Source organism: Tachysurus fulvidraco, chromosome 1, assembly GCF_022655615.1.
Source record: "Tachysurus fulvidraco isolate hzauxx_2018 chromosome 1, HZAU_PFXX_2.0, whole genome shotgun sequence".
Classification (NCBI taxonomy): Eukaryota; Metazoa; Chordata; class Actinopteri; order Siluriformes; family Bagridae; genus Tachysurus; species Tachysurus fulvidraco.
Genome location: NC_062518.1, coordinates 36,198,640 through 36,216,139, shown reverse-complemented (window position 1 = coordinate 36,216,139; position 17,500 = coordinate 36,198,640). Strand labels below are relative to the sequence as shown.

General features: G+C 40.3%; 1 protein-coding gene across 2 annotated transcripts in view; it reads left to right on the top strand.

The window, feature by feature from the left end:
- The window catches only part of dnah2 (dynein, axonemal, heavy chain 2), a 123,524-nt gene that overhangs the window by 77,130 nt on the left and 28,894 nt on the right, over positions 1-17,500 (top strand). For both annotated transcript variants that reach the window (XM_047817847.1, XM_027164959.2), the window contains exons 39-57: positions 169-321; positions 891-1,016; positions 2,039-2,257; positions 4,155-4,272; positions 7,302-7,438; positions 7,997-8,134; positions 8,242-8,400; positions 9,270-9,422; positions 9,585-9,676; positions 10,484-10,682; positions 12,046-12,270; positions 12,727-12,831; positions 13,584-13,772; positions 13,897-13,982; positions 14,073-14,203; positions 14,427-14,576; positions 15,831-15,998; positions 16,936-17,096; positions 17,183-17,322. In XM_047817847.1, coding sequence (XP_047673803.1) covers positions 169-321; positions 891-1,016; positions 2,039-2,257; positions 4,155-4,272; positions 7,302-7,438; positions 7,997-8,134; positions 8,242-8,400; positions 9,270-9,422; positions 9,585-9,676; positions 10,484-10,682; positions 12,046-12,270; positions 12,727-12,831; positions 13,584-13,772; positions 13,897-13,982; positions 14,073-14,203; positions 14,427-14,576; positions 15,831-15,998; positions 16,936-17,096; positions 17,183-17,322 — 2,849 coding nt within the window. The remainder of the gene's footprint in view (positions 1-168; positions 322-890; positions 1,017-2,038; positions 2,258-4,154; positions 4,273-7,301; positions 7,439-7,996; positions 8,135-8,241; positions 8,401-9,269; positions 9,423-9,584; positions 9,677-10,483; positions 10,683-12,045; positions 12,271-12,726; positions 12,832-13,583; positions 13,773-13,896; positions 13,983-14,072; positions 14,204-14,426; positions 14,577-15,830; positions 15,999-16,935; positions 17,097-17,182; positions 17,323-17,500) is intronic.

Below are 17,500 nucleotides of genomic sequence, written 5' to 3'. Positions count from 1 at the left end.
TTTCTCACTGTCTCGCTGTGACTTTTATTGATTTCCATTCAATGTTGAAGAAAAGTAACACAAATCCTTTTAGAAATACTCTTCTTTTTTTTTTGCATCTCAATTTATTTCCACTTCAGTTACATACTCTCACATCATTTTCTTACCCCATCCCTTTGTGTGTCTCAGGTGTTAGCTAAGAAAGTGTTCACACTCTACAGTCTGGCAGTGCAGCAGCTGTCTAAGCAGGATCACTATGATTTTGGCTTGCGTGCACTCACCTCTCTGCTCCGCTACGCTGGAAAGAAGCGCAGAGTCTGTCCTGATGTCGCAGATGAAGAGGTTGCAATGCAGACACAACAGTTACACATTCACACACAGAAAACACTGGATGCAAACAGAAAACACGATACAACAAAAACACTTCCGGGCCTGTGGTGACTTATTCATACTTTACCAAAAGTGCCTTGTTTGTATATGTGCGCATGTGTGTCACTGTTGATCGAAATTTAACACTAAAACTAATGCTTTACACCCTGTTGGGAATATGGGCTATGATAAAAAATTTATCAAAGAGGACCGAACTTGAAAGGAACCTTTAAAAAGACTCATCTCATCTACCGGAGTTCAAACTTTACTTCTGTTTCTTTTTCTGGATTTTTTTTTAAATGATCGTGCTGGAAAATATTCTTTATGTAAAGTAAATGTTATTCCACAGATTTACCACTACCCTCTGCCCCTTATGTTGATGATAAAGCAAAGTGAGAGGCACAAAAAGAACATAACAGCACACTATGCCAACACACATTATGTCATATAGTGATATAGGAGCAGTTTCTTTTAATGCTTAATTAAAGTTATGTCTAGAGTATAGGTCTGAGAATGGTTGTTTTTTTTTTTTTTAACCCCAGATCCTGCTCATGTCTATGAAGGACATGAACATTGCTAAACTAACCGCCATTGACCTCCCATTGTTTAATGGAATAATCCAGGACATATTTCCTGTAGTGGAGACACCCACCATCGACTATGGCAAGGTATGACTAGAATCAGTTTGTATCGAGTAAGGTGACATTTCTAGCTTTTACAGACTTATACAGGCGGTATACAGTATGTTGTCATGTGATACGGCATGCCCAGCACCTTCTGAGCTTCACTTGAAGCTGCTGAGGATGTTTCTCTCAAAAAATGGATGTTTCTCTCTATCTTAAAAATTGTGTAGTGATCAGCAAAGCAGTTCATGTCTAGAATGAGAAAAGAAGTAGTCACATGTATGTCTGATTATTTGGGACATGCTTCGGGTCATCATTTGTGCACCAGGGTGGTGTGTGAGCGTACACAGCAGATATGCAGCACAATGCAGATGTGTTGCTTGGTATGTGTCTCATCGCCTACACAGCTCAAGCCTAGACAGGCAGCAACTGCTGCATGCATCAGCAGCAATCAAGTGTGTGAGAGAGGAGGTGAAAGAACAGTATGTAGCCACATTCACATTTACACACGCGTACACAAATTTGCATTCATAGGAACATGCATACGGTGACAGCAGACTTTCCCCCACACCGTCTGCTCTCATCTGTCCGTTTTGCTTTGGGAAATTTTTCATTGCAGTGTCATGTTGAGCAAAAAGCTCCACCCTCGAATCTTAATGCTAATGCGTTGTTGCTAAGATGCTTCTGATCTCTTTACTTTTCATGCTTCTGTACACGGTTAATGAGGTAAAAAAAAAAAAGAAATGAGAGAGGGTTTGAATTAGAGGTAGAGTGCTTTAATGCCTTTGTAGTAATCTGGCTCTGAAGAGTGTGTGTCTCACTCAAGGGGGTGCTGGGATTGTTTATGGTTATTAAGTTTGAGACATATCTTTTGCCGGTTCATTTGTACTTGCTGATCAGTTTGGGATTCAAGTAATAATGTTGTACAGTTCTATTATCCTCTTAAGGAATCGTTAAAGTAGATGATAGAGTTTATTGTTTATTTATCAAACTTATTTATCTGCTGTATGATTGTTAGCTACTGTGTGGTTGTGTAGGTTTTACATGTGTGATTCCTTTTTTTGTAGCTGAGAGAAACAATAGAAGCAGAGCTTCGACAAAGCGGTCTGCAGGTCACTCCCTTCACCATGACCAAAGTCATTCAGATGTACGAAACCAAGAACTCGCGTCACTCTTCCATGATCGTAGGCAAGACAGGCAGTGGCAAATCAGTCACCTGGCAGACCTTAAAGAGCACCCTGAGCACCCTGAATCGTAAAGGCGAACCTGGCTTCAACTTTGTCCATGTGAGTTTAAGGACTGTTAAAAGTCCACTGCCTTTGTTGTATTACACCCATATCTAACATACAGCATTCATTCAGTTTTATTCTAGGCCTTTGCTTGTGTTTTATGAAAATGTTAATTTATTGCTTTTCATCATCTGATATCTAACAACAATACACTGATTGCGGAGACAAAATACAAAGTGCTCAAGCATACACAAAGCATGAAAAAGAATTTGCTCGTTTGCACACCATCAAATAACATGTCACAATAACACACTTTACACATTTACTCTCGAAATGTCTTAATTGTTTTCCAGTTAAATTAAGGAATCCAAAAATATGTGAATAATATCGCAAGCTCCAAGTTTCCATGAATATAAATATCAATTATACAGCGCAAGCGTTTCAAAGCTCAACTATTATCCCAGACAAATGCTCACTCCAACAATAGCACAACATAAGTTAGTCATATTGCGATCTCATTATCTCAAACATGAGACGATTTAATGCCAAAGAAAAAGCACTGATCTGACACAGAGCTCCTTCTAAAGCGGCTGTTGTCTGAGGCTATCCTAAGGCATTCATTAGTATGAAAATAAGCCAGCGTTAGCAAGTGCTGTAACCCACCATCGTCTCGCATCCCTGACACCAAAACAACAGTCATCAAAGGCACTCTCCACAGGTATTGCTGTGCTCTTCAGGATGCTTAACACAGAACAAAAGCACTCCACAGACTTACAGCTAACATGGTGGAGTTTTGATAAAACCACAGAGCTTCATATTCTAGCGCACCATAATTGGTAGCACTTACAACACATTGTTGTGATAATATGTTTTCTTGTGCATGCCTTTTTGAGGAATGTGTGCAATCCAGTTATCAGAGGCTACAATTATGTATAATTACATTTTCCCATAGTGGCCCTTTTTCACCCTTGTTTTATGTGCTTTGTAGTGAGCAATAAGATGGTTAGAGCTTTTTTCAATTTGTGACGTGATTGATTTTGACTGCACCTCAAGCATGATTATAGAGGGAGAACATCAACATGAATTATAAATCAGATTTAAAAGCATGCATTTCAGTCTGTTGGTGATTTTTTAAATCTTCCCCTTAATGATGCATGTGTGTGTGTGTGTATGTGTATGTGTATGTGTGTGTGTGTGTGTGTGTATGTGTGTGTGTGTGTGTGTGTGTGTGTGTGTGTGTGTGTGTGTGTGTGTGTGTGTGTGTGTGTGTGTGTGTGTGTGTGTGTGTGATCCAGGAGATGTACTTTCTTGTTTTCCTTGCTCTCTCCTGTCTACCTCAACATTGTGGTGTGTCTAACCCTTCATGAATTTCACTCCCTGTTTTATGGCCCAGCTTGTTCTCCTTCTGTGACACAAAATCTCACAGTTTTTACATGCTGCTTTTTCTTCATAGGGTTTTCTTTCATCCTGTCTGTCTATCTATTTATCTATCTTTCTATCTTTCTATCTATCCATCCACATAATTTCAAACTGCCTGACTTCTCTCTTTTAAGTCTGACTCAACACCTTTCCATTTTGCATAATCTATTTCAGGAAGCCATCTCTGTCCCACCACTGAAATATCACCGCTTCCAGTTTCCTCATTATTTGTCCTCAGCACCTCTACATTCTATGATTCACACAAACACGCACAAATGCACACACACACACACACACACACACACACACACACACACACACACACACACTCACGCATGCACACACATGCATGCACACACACACAAACCTCTTCCACTGTCTTCACACTTACTCTTCAAAATATCATTCCAGCAGCCACTCCCTATCTGACATCTACCTACATTTTTTTTTAATCCCTCATTTGACTTACTCCTCCTTCTAATTGACACCTGTACCATTTTTTTTTTGGTCTGACCTTTAACCTATGACTCCACAGGACTGTCCACTGAACCCCAAGGCAGTGAGTCTTGGAGAACTCTACGGTGAATATGACCTCTCCACCAACGAGTGGACCGACGGCGTTCTGTCAGCGCTTATGAGAACTGCATGTGCAGGTACTGTTGAGTGTGTTTTAGATGGAAGAGGATAAGCAGGTCTGCGGTATAAGGCTATCAGTTATAATTGTTTTTATTCACCTAGCACTTGCAGAATATTTGTATAAGACAGATTTATAAGACAAAGACGTACGCACCAGGTAATGTCAAACAATGAAGTTTAAAAGCAAGAGTGAGACAGAGGACACCTGAGCGGGTTTTTACACCTGGTCACAATGTATGTGGTTGTTAAAGCCACATATGTCAGCGCTATACTCCTCCCAAACGGAAGTACGTCACTCGCAGGTGATTCGCGAGTTGTGCATCGTGCCAGAAACAAATATGTTTTCCCAACAGCGCTGGCTCTGTTCTTTCACCCAGGCGTCTCGTTGGGTCTTAAAATGCACTGCTGCCACCAGCGAAAATGCAGCAAACAGTAAATGCTGTTTATTGTAGCAACCGCATCCACCAAAGCGTGTTCCATTTCAATTACCCCGGACATGAGGTGCAATATATTTGCATATTGGGCGGGAGTAGAAAGATCAGATTGATATCCGATTTGCCAAGACGCATTTATGTGGCCTAATGTAAATGGAACAGTTTTAACAAATCAGATAGCTATCGGATCAGAGAAAACACATGAAGTGACCAGGTGTAAAAAGGCCCTTAGACGACTGGTCTGAAGTCAGTCCCTGATTCACAAAAGGCCGGCTATGAGCATAGGGCCAGTGTCTACTGTTAATATTTAGTTGCTACTCTTTGAGGTACACTTTATTTCCATGTAAACTCAATGAACCTAGGTACATTTTATTACATTTTATCCAGTTTTTCTTTAAACGTCTAGTTATAAAAGCATTTAAAATGGATGTTTCCTTTCTTACTTTGATCACCTACAAGCTTAGGGAAACTCTGTGTTTGTGTGTGTGCGCAGCATATAACTGTGTCATCAGCTCTTGCGATATCTTGCACTGAGGCTGACACATGCGTGTGGGCTGAGGAAAACAACCTCACATTGGTGGTGTACATTCTGTTTCCTTTAAGCTCAGCCTCACAACATCACATTCACACACATATACACACACACAAACACACACATGCGCACATGGGCACACACACAAAGGAACAGCCGGTCACAGGCTGACTGGAGATGGCATTAGCCTGTTCCCGTCTCAGGGCCCAGAAGGTGTCTGACGATATTTCTCTTTTCTTGTTATGTCAACTCAGCATGACTCTGTAAGCTCCACTAATTATGTTTTCCTCTTTACTTTATCTGCCTCTCTGCAGTTCTTTACCACGGCTACTGAGCAGTTGCTATCAACAGATGTCTTTCTTGTATTTATAACATTAGACATTGTTTTTTTGTTTTTTAAGGATGGACAGGGTCATGAGATGATCGGATTAAATGTCGCTCTTGGCATTTTTCTCTGAGCCAGGTTTTTTTTTACTGTATCTACTTATTTCTGTTCTCTTCAGAATCTTCTGTCCTGCTGTGAGCAGAAATGTGGGCCGAAATACCTCTCAGTTTTCTCCCTTTTCCGAATTCCCTTCTTGTCTGTCTCCCTCAGTCTGTTGCAGAATGGAGAAACCGCAGTATTCTGGGGTAGGAAGGTGTGTGTGTGTGTTTGTCAGAGGAGAGTGTGTGTGCTGCATAGCTCAGCTCCTATGGGACTGTCAGTGCAAAAGAGATCCCCTTTCCCTGCTGCTTTTTTCTCTTTCTCTGTTGCAGCAAGCCAGCTACTGTTGATGAGTGACATGATGTAGCGCTCTCTCTCTCTCTGTCCCGCTCTCTCTCTCTCTCTCTCTCTCTCTCTCTCTCTCTCTCTCTCTCTCTCTCACTCACACACACACACACACACACACACACACACACACACACACACTCTCTCTCTCTCTCTCTCTCTCTCTCTCTCTCTCTCTCTCTCTCTCTCTCTCTCTCTGTGTTGCTATCCCTCTCTAGCTGTTCTGTCTGACTGTGTGGGCCCCTGTGGCTTGCATTTCATTTCATTGTGGTGTCCCTCATGATTCAGTGTCTTTCCCTTTACTGCAAATCATCTCTCTCTCTCTCTCTCTCTCTCTCTCTCTCTCTCTCTCTCTCTCTCTCTCTCTCTCTCCTTCTATAAACCTGTTCATTCTCCAACAGGAGTTTGTGGTCAATCCCAAGGCCACTTTAATCTGTCCTACTGCGAATGGACTGATGGCATTGTTTCCAGCACCATGTGAAAAACGTGCACAGGTTACCATAATGGGACTCTTCTTTAGTTTTTGATGCCTGCCAATTAACTTTTTTTTGCCTACTTGAGTTAAATCTATACACTTTGCTCCATTTGCACATTTTGTTGTCATTCTGTTTCCAGCAGCAGTTTTCTTGAGTTTCTTTCATGGTTTTGTTTGTGTCTTGTTACCGTGTAGGTCTTGGTGTGAAGGAATTTTATGTTTGAGTGGTGTAATCAGGCATTGCAATGCCTCCATATGTTTAGCATATGTTGCTGTTCATCTCTGTTTGTTTATTTCCCCTCCTCACTGCTTGGAGAAAGGAGATCATCCAAAGCAGAAATGACACTTTCTTTAGCTGTGTGTGACAGGTTTGATGTTACATGCTTACCCAGTCAGTCAGTCTGTGTGTGTGTGTGTGTGTGTGTGTGTGTGTGTGTGTGTGTGTGTGTGTGTGTGTGTGTGTGTGTGTGAGAGAGAGAGAGAGAGAGAGAGAGAGAGAGAGAATAGAGTATAAGTGTGTCTGTGTGTATAAGACAGAGAGATTGTGCTGTGTGGTTGTTGTTATGGGGTTGGTAAATGAGACACACATGGTCAGATGGAAGAAAACTAGAAAACTTTTTTCACCTTTTTCACCAAAAGGCCACAAGTGTGTGAGAATAGACAGAAAATTGAAGATAGAAAGACATGTTTACGGATTCATTTGTCTATATTTGTGATAGAGAATGATAAAAACAGAGACAGAGAGAGAGAGAGAGAGAGAGAGAGAGAGAGAGAGAGAGAGGATGTGTAATGATGCACATTATACATATTTGCTTTATTTCCTAACTGTCCCTCAGATGAGAAGTCGGATGAGAAGTGGATTGTGTTTGATGGTCCAGTGGATACCTTGTGGATTGAAAGCATGAATTCAGTGATGGACGACAATAAAGTCCTCACGCTTATTAATGGAGAGAGAATTTCCATGCCTGAACAGGTATGAACTTACATATAAAGCATGTCACACTATCTCTCACTTGTTCACTTCCCTTATATCAAAGCAAAACTCCAGGTTTTTTCCCGCAGACAAACATTTTAGTACTGTAGCAGCACAATAAAAAAGTCATTGGGGTTACTTACACTTTGATGAGCATATGGTATTTATGCACAATTAGACCTACCTGAATGCATTTATTAGATGCAATCAGAAATTCTTCCCTTTGGAAATGTAGTCCTACGTCTGTAAGAATAAATCCTACCAACTAAGAACTCTGCAGATGGAGAATTTATGACATAATTTACTGACTGCCTGAACAGTTGCCTTTTAGATTTTGTATTAGATATGTATTTTGATCTCTTTTTTGCCGGTATGGGGATTGGGTTAAATTGATATCCTTTAGAAGTGACACATATGATACAAATATGGTAAAGATTAGACTAAAAGATGCTGCAGGATGTTAAACAGAAAAAAAATTTCAACTGTTAAAAATAATTACTTTACCAAAATACCTAGTTTCAATGTTTTGTGTGTGTGTGTGTGTGTGTGTCACTGTAGGTGTCCCTTTTGTTTGAGGTGGAAGATCTGGCGGTGGCGTCTCCAGCAACAGTGTCCCGCTGCGGAATGGTGTATAATGATTACTCAGACCTTGGATGGCAGCCCTTTGTTCAGTCTTGGATTGCTAAGCGGCAGAAGGTTCTGTAAAACAATAATCAAGTCGTCATTTTTCTTTATTAGAATGTCTTGAGACTAATAGCTATATGAAAACGGTCCTCTTCTCTTATTCCTTTCACTTTCTGTAGGATGAGGTAGATCATCTGGAGGGCCTGTTTGACAAATACATAGAGAAGACTATAAGCTTTAAGAAGGCTAACTGTAAGGAGCTGGTGCCAATCACTGAGCTGAATGGAGTCATGTCTCTCTGCAGACTCTATGACTCATTGGCCAGTCCTGAAAATGGGGTGAGATCACTGTACCTACACTTTTACCTAATGAACACAATTCTCAATTAAAGAAAACACTGAAGCTCAGTAAGCAAGTTCTATTCAAGTTTTGCTTCCTTATGATTAACATTTAAATTGTCGCCCAGTTCAAATAAGCATTTTTAAACACACCTTAGGAAAAAAGGAATTCTCTCATGTAGTATTTACATATAAGGCATTTGGTAGATGCTCTAATCTAGAGCAAGTTATATTGATCTCATTTATAGAACTGAGCAGTTAAGAGCTTTGCTCATGGGCCCAGCAATGGCATCTTGGCAGAGCTGGGATCTGAACTCACATCCTTCCAAATCAGTAGTCTAACAATGTACACCCTGAGCTACCACTTCCCATAAAGGGGTCCAATTCCATTGTCGAGAATTAGCATCTCTAATAACAACTTTAAGCAGAACCGTTCTTCTCTTTGACACACCATGCTGATTATTGGTCCTTAGATCCAGCTGCATTATGGTGACTGACCATTAACTCAAACGTTCTGTTTTTTATTCTAGCTTAAAATCAACACCATGTTGTAAAATTGTAGATTTGTATGGCTCCATCCAAATTCTCAACAGTTTTAATAAGATATGACATAAATGCTTTTGGCATAAATGTACCACTATTATGGATTTTTTTTTAATGCAATAACTATACACAAGGGTAAGTGTTGGTTGTCTGCTAGCTGTAGTCTTTGTGATGTGTTCAAGTTCATCTTTTCCTACAAACTTTGACGTAACAAAGTAAATCATCAGTAGTGACTGGTAGATTAGTGTGTAGTAAGCAATGGACCTACAAAGCAAATCCCAAGCTATGCATAGATTCAATATGCACAGTTTCGTCTTCCCCTCCAGCTGAACCCAGCTGACACCGAGAACTATGGACGCATGATAGAGAAGTGGTTCATCTTCAGCTTGATCTGGTCTGTTTGTGCAGCCGTGGACGAGGACGGACGTAAGAAGATGGACAAGTTCTTACGACAGATGGAGGGCACCTTTCCTAGCAAGGTGATATTTTACATATATTTAGAACACCAACATACTCACACAATAGTTTATTTTGGAAAGTATTTTTTACTCAGAATAGTTATAATCTAAAACAAATATATATATAGTTCTTTTAATAATGAACTTACTGATGAAATCATATATTATTTACATGTTTATTAGGACACCATCTATGAATACTATGTTGACATTAAGAACAAAAGCTGGTCGTCATTTGAGGACAAGCTGAACAAAGGCTGGCGTTATAACTCCAAGTAAGTGGCTGTATGACCTTGTGCCTGTTTTTCCAAGCCCATGAGGTACTTGCACTCTTCCTCAGTGGCTACCTGCCCAGACTTATGAGTCATCTGCTCTATTCTATGTTTCTTAATTACTTGCGCTCTCTCTCTCTCTCTCTCTCTCTCTCTCTCTCTCTCTCTCTCTCTCTCTCTCTCTCTCTCTCTCTCTCTCTCTCTCTCTCTCTCTGTCTCTCTCTGTCTCGCTCTCTCTCTCTCTCTCTCTTTCGCTCTTTCTGTCTGTCTCTCATTCTGCCTTTATGTCTTTCTCTCGCTTCATCACCCCCTGTCTTTTTGGCTCTTTGCTCTGTCCTATGCTATGTTCGCTGCCAGGTTTTGTTTTTTTTTTCTTGTTTTTTTTTTTTAATTCATATCTTTTCTTGCACTTTCAGGTCCTCAATCAGAACTTTTTCACCTCAGTTCCCAGATTCTCCTCCAGTACACATTCTCAGCTCTATTTTCTACCTTTATGCAATCTCTACTCCTTTCTAACTTTATTTTTCACCCTTTATTTTTTTTTACCCTCCCATCAAATTTTCCATCCTTCTTTTTTAACTTTTAAAATATTTTTGTGCTTTCTGCTTCCTATTCTCTTCTTATACTAAGTGACTTCCAGTTCTCTAGAGCTTCCTCTGTATATGACTTTTAGAAGGAGAAATTTAGCAAGAACCATTGGAACCTGAACCTGATAGAAATAAATCATCCACAATTTCTCTCTCTCTCTCTCTCTCTCTCTCTCTCTCTCTCTCTCTCTCTCTCTCTCTCTCTCTCTCTCTCTCTGTACAGTGCTCCATTCTATAAGATCATGGTTCCTACAGTGGACACAGTGCGATATAATTTCCTGGTCAATGCTCTCATTTGTGGTCAGAACCCAGTGTTGCTGACAGGTCCTGTGGGAACAGGGAAGACCTCAGTTGCCCAGAGTGTTCTGCAAGGCCTGGATTCATCCAAATGGGCCATGCTTACAATCAATATGTCCTCCCAGGTACCTACCAATTGTTCCATCTATCCACACGCTACACTGCTTATCTTACATGGTTGCAGGGAACCAGGACTCTATCCAAGGAGACTCAGCGTAAAAGGCAGGGTACACCCTGGACAAGATGCCAGTCTATCACAGGGCACAATTGCACACACACTACCACCAGATGTTGAAATTCACTTATTCATTTCTTCATTCATTCATCTTGAGAACCTTCAAGCACCTCAGCAATCATTTGATGTGATAATACTAATAATTTGGTCATGCACCGCATATGATGAAGCTTTCTATGTGTTGCCTTTGTCTCAAACTGACTGTCAATCTGACCCACTCAGAGACATATATTTTACCTGAGTCATCTCAACTCAGAGCTGGGAATATATTTAAAAAAGAGGGTGGATGTCAATTTGTGCCCAATCTATTCCCACAGTCCTCCACTCCGGCAGCTGCAATTAGCTGAGTCAGCTACTGTTTATTACAGCCCAGGCTGAAGACAGCACTTGGCAGCTTGTATCTATGAGGCACATTGTATTATCACCACCATCATCCACAATTTGAGCCATCATCATCATCATCATCATCATTCGTTATTATATATCCTACCAATCTCTGCTTACTTTTGCTAAGTCTCTGTAAAAGGATGTCTGTTATGGATTTGCCAGCAGTGCTCTAGGATATTTTTGCCATTTACTTATGTTTTAAAGTGGATTGTTTTGGACTTTTGTGGAAGCAAGTGCAACTATATACAGAGTAATGTGAATAAGTGAGGCTGGGTCTGGTTTATATGTAGATACAGTATATGCAGCTTAGCAACAGCATTTATATCATGTGATTTACAGAAAGTGAAATCCCCCAAGTTACTGTGTGCATTTTGGCTAATATTTTTGCAGTCCAAAAGCAATGATTCAGAAAGCACACACAAAACACAGTTACCTGTATTACATAGAGTGTATAATTATTAAATACAGTGAGTGTAATGAACATTAATGAGGTGTATTACTAGCTACATATTTTCTGCTTACAGTGTTTAGTATTCAGAAGAAACATGACATGTACTCAGTAGAGCGTTACAGAATTGAAAAAAGTCAGGACTGCATCTGTTTATCAGCCTGTCTGTAATACTTTGCCCTGCAACTTTTTTAATATTCCACTGAAGAGACCTCAGGATATAATGTGTTACTCAATCCTAATAGTGGCATTGGCAGGATACTAATTGATTCGATTCAGCCCTCCCATCTAATATCATGACAAGCCACAAGTCCCTTTATGTATCATCTGTTTGTCTCTTGCAATGGCCACCTAATCTTTTCTAAATCTTGTTTTAGTTTTTCCTCTTCGTCTAACTCTCTGTACGACCCTCTCCTAGACCTCCTCAAACAATGTGCAGGCAATCATAGAGTCTCGAGTGGAGAAACGCACAAAAGGTGTATATATACCTATTGGAGGGAAGAAGCTGGTGGCTTTCCTGGATGATCTGAACATGCCAGCAGTGGACACCTTTGGTTCTCAGCCCCCTCTGGAGCTGCTTCGTCTTTGGATCGACTACGGCTTCTGGTATGACCGGCAGAAGCAAACACAAACTTGTATCAAGGTAAGAGCCCGGAGAGAATGATGACCGGTTATGTGTACTTCTTTGTCTCTGTTTGTTATTTGATTGTTCCTTAAGCATTTTGCATTTATTCTGATTCAAACTTCTTAAAATTCGGTTTCTCTGACGTTTCATTATTCTCACCGCAATACCGCTGAACACAAACAAGAGACTAAGTTGAGGCTAAAATACTAGCTGCAGGAAAATGGAAAAGTTTTTTTCTTCTTCAGTATTTCATTTCTACCTTTTGTAAGGAGTGAAATGCACAGTTTCATCATGCATGCAGCTTAAAGGTGTCATTTTTACAGAGATTCTGAAATTACTGTTCAGAGAATTGTTGTTTACTTGTTTTAGGTCAGTAGGAAGCAGGAAAACAAAGGAAATATCATCTGGCTGGAGTCTTTAAAGACTGTGTGCACACCCTGACTCCATCTGCTCTCTTTTGTTGCTCTGTTTTAGGGCATGTTTCTGCTTTCCTCCATGGGGCCTCCTGGTGGAGGGAGGACTCACATATCAGGCCGCCTGCAGAGCCGCTTCAATCTCATCAACATGACATTCCCGGCGGTGAGTAAGCCTCCACATGGAACTCCACACTGAGTCCTTTGATTTAATATAAAACAGGAAAAGCCCTAATTAATTTGTTCCTGTTCATTTACAACACGTGTACTTTTAAACACTTAATCCAAACATAAAATGCTTTATTTTGTGGAATATGTCTTGTAATTGAGCCCGTGTGTGTCCTGCTCCTAGCTGCCCCTTTGTTGATATTATATTCTGCTCATTATCATTCTCAGTGTCATCTTGCTCGGGCAGAATTGCAATGAAAATGATTAAATGATAAGAGTAGGAACACTGGAGGCTCTCTGATTTGGCAGAATGCATAAAAAGACTCCTGACTGACTGATTGCTGCTCAGTTCTGATTTTCCTCTTGCAATCTGCAAGCTCACTCAACTACACCTCCTGCCACCACCTCACCACCCACCCACACACACATCCTGTTTAACATTTATTTTCATCTAATCTTTTCCAATTTGTCCGTCTGACTTACCATGCCCTGGTATAAGTATCATCTAGCTTGTTTTCCATATCACTTCATTTTCTATTCCCTTACCTTATCTCCCACATGCATTTTCCTCTTCATGTATTCTTTGCTGAACACCCCCCCATACACACACCAATCATCTCTCACTCTCTCATATGGTTCTACTACTCTCTTTGTCATTTTTAAATGCGATCATTTCTGATCCACTGAACGTCTTTATTTTAAGTGTATCCCCCTTCTCAACAAGTGTATCCCCCTTCTCTCTGTCTCTAGGAATCTCAAATCACGCGTATCTATGGAACAATGATAAATCAGAAGCTGCAGGAGTTTGAGGAAGAGGTTAAGCCCATAGGAAATGTTCTGACTCAGGCCACACTGGAGTTGTACTACGCCATCACTGCCCGCTTCTTACCCACTCCTGCTAAAATACACTACCTCTTCAACCTCAGAGACATCTCCAAGGTGAAATATGAATTATTTTATGAACTAGCAAACAACATATGTTCCTTCGTTTACTGCATTATTGTCTAATGTTATTTTAATATCTCATTAAATCATTGTGACTGTCTCAAACTTTCTTCTTTAGGTCTTCCAAGGTCTACTACGATCTCATAGAGACTTTCATGACACCAAACAGAGCATCACACGCCTTTGGATACACGAATGCTTTCGGTAATTATGTCAGAAAGTATAAACACACATGTTTACAGCTATACACCCAATGTTAACATTCAGCTGATTACCGTTTGTGTCTGTGTACAGGGTGTTTTCAGATCGGCTTGTGGATCAAGCAGATATGGAGGCATTCGTTGGGCTTTTGAGTGAGAAACTGGGTTCATTGTTTGATCTCACGTACCACAGCATCTGTCCCAACAAACAACCGCCTATATTTGGTATGTACTTGTCCTATTTAGGATTTCATAAACGGGTAGGAGCATAAACAAATGTTTCAGATGTCTTATAGCGTATATGAATTGAATGTTTGCTATGTTTGCACAGAATAAACAAATATTTCAGTCATATAAAACTTTCACAGTATTAAAAAAACATCAGAAATGAGATGGATTTGATTCTGATTCTTAAGTCAGTTGTGTGGGGTTGTTTTCTGTTTTGTAGGGGATTTTCTAAAGGAGCCAAATGTGTATGAAGATCTGCTGGATTTTAAATCTCTGAAAGGTTTTATGGAGTCTCAACTGGAGGACTATAACCTCACCCCTGGAGTTGTCCCAATGAATCTGGTGCTCTTTAGAGATGCTATTGAACATGGTAAGCTCATAGTTCCAATACATATCAAAATTCACAAAAGCCAAAAAACATTGGCACAAATGTCTAATAAATATCCCTTAGCATGTGCGAGTTTATAAATAGTAGTTCCTCGTCATCTAGACAGCCCCACAACACCAGTGGTTGAGTGATATGCAGTACAATTCAAGTCAGTGTAGCAAACCCTATAGAACTAGTCCAGTCTATGAGTTGCCGCAGTAACCCCCAGTCTGTGAATAGCAATCCCAGACTAACAGTAGCTAGCCCAGTTTGTGAATAGTTACTGTATCTCATTTTAATAGCTAATTCAGTCTGTGACAAGCATCTAATTCATCTAAGATGTGAGCTCAAAGGCCAGGGCCGCCAAGCTGCCACCCCTGGGCCCCTAAGCAAGGCCCCTAACCCTCTTTTGCTCAGTCGTATGAATTAGATACATGTAAGTCACTCTGGATAAGGGCATTTCCAAAATGCCTTGTAATTGTAAATATAAATGATCTAAGTAAGTGGCCAACTCAGTGCATTAACTGCAAAAACAGTGTCAGCCCAGTGCATACGACCAGGCTTTGTTCACTGCCTGAGCACTTAGTGCCAATCTCGATGTCTGGGCATTACCAATTGGATAATACACGAGTAGCCCGACCAATACAGGAATAGCTAATGCAACGTCCAGTGGCAATCCAGGTTATGAGTAACTAGTCCAACATGTCAGTAGCCAGTGCCATGGCAGTCTAGAGCATGAGTAGCCCTCAACTGCAAACAAGAGCTAAAAAATGTCCTATTTCTGGACCTCGTCAAAGTCAATATACAAGACAGTAAAACCACACTGGACTGCAAAAGTCCAGGGCAAAGTGAACGTAGCCATCCCTTGTTACTTGAATAATTGCCCTTCTCTGTCACTATAAATGATGCAATTATATTACAAACCCCATAAGAGGGTAAACAATTATACGTCCAGTCCCACAACACACTGTGTAATGAGTCTGTGTCACTCAACACTGGGTACAAACTTGGCAGAGCACATGCACATTCCACTGAATTTAGCTGCATATTAAACACAAGGGTATAAGATTAGACACATTCAACTCAGCTCAGTGCAGACCATTAAACCAATCAATACTGAGTGATTATGAAATTAGTTTTTGTGAGCTGTTCTGCATGCTTGTATGTCAATGAGTTAATGTGCTTATGTGATAATTATTTGTGTTAGCATGTTTGGTTTAATGTGCATGCCCTTATTAATATCTCTCGCTTTTTTAGTGACACGGGTGATGCGTGTAATCAGTCAGCCAAGAGGAAATATGCTTTTGGTGGGGATTGGAGGATCTGGTAGGCAAAGCCTCACCAAGCTGGCCAGTTATATGTGTGAATACTTGTTGTTTCAAGTGGAGGTCACCAAGCAGTACCGCAAGCAGGAGTTCAGAGAGGGTAAGCTTTATAGCCATAATGTCCAGACTGTGTAAGATATACTGGATAATTCTGGATATCGATCCGAAAAAATGTATACTTTTTTAATTGCCTAATTGTTGTGTGTGCTGATATACACACCACATGCAGTTGATTAGAGAATACTGCCAAGTAAAATTCTGCTTGGGCTTTAGATATTTTTGTAAGCAGCTAGAATCCCAAATGTGCTAAATAATTACTGACAGTGTGGCAAGAACACAGGGGTTTGCTAAAAAGTGTGCATTTTTAAAATTAGAAAATGGCACATCATACACAAATATGTGTGTATGTTTATCCATAGCTAACAGAGAAAACACTATATCTGTACATTCATCAGTGTGCATTTATCCACGACACTGACAGGAGTTTTTTGGTAACATCTTATACAGCGATGCCCCTGGCTCTTATTATTATTGCCGAAGGGGTGGACCCTATTTAATACAGTGAGCTGTTTCCACCTTCCCTGGTGGAAGAATAATAAATAATAAATAAATAATATTTATACCGACAGGACACCGAAGCAGCTTTCTTCTGCAGTCAATATCTGATCCTATTAAGAATGCACATCTCCCAAATAAAGTCCAATAATTATATTGTCATGGTCCCTGCCATTTTCCTGACCGTTCTGTTCCCTACTGAACTTTATAACAGAACTAATTAACTACTCTACTATACATAAAATCAACAAAATAAGTATCCATAAAATACCCATTTCTTATTTCTACCACTCATGTTGGGGTGATAAATTGGTCTAAATCTATTTTCCACAAAAGTGTGAGTTTTCGATTTTCCTGATGAAATATTACTGACCTTTAGACTCAACAGATGAACAGAACAGTGCAAACACAATAATAAAGTTAATGAAGTGTTTGGGGTTGTTTTTGTAATTGCATAAATATAATTGCTGTGTCTAATACAGACCTTAAGAAGCTGTACAGACAGACCGGAGTGGACAACAAGCCCACTGTTTTCCTGTTCAATGACACTCAGATCGTGGATGAGTCCTTTTTAGAGGACATCAACAATATCCTCAGTTCTGGAGAAGTGCCCAACCTGTACAAGCCAGATGAATTTGAGGAGGTATGTCTGTTACAGATTAAACTTAAAGATGTTAGTGTGTATGCGGATGTGTTTATTGATTGTGTTGGTATTTTTCTACTGTGCAGATCCAGAGTGCTCTTTCTGAGTCTGCAAGGGAGAACAAGGTGTCAGAGACTGCAGACTCCATGTTTAACTACCTGATAGAGCGTGTCAGAAACAACCTTCACGTAGTGCTGTGCATGAGTCCTGTAGGAGACCCCTTCAGGTACTTACTCTTCTGCAACAGCAAGATACATATTGAGTTCATTACATAAATAGAGAAAACAAGAAACCCCTGCTGCCTCTATTTCAACCAGATACTACTATATGAAATGAATGCCGTGTATGCTTGAATGGAATTGGTCCAAACTGGTGAAATTTGGTCAGCATTTGCTGAGTAGCCT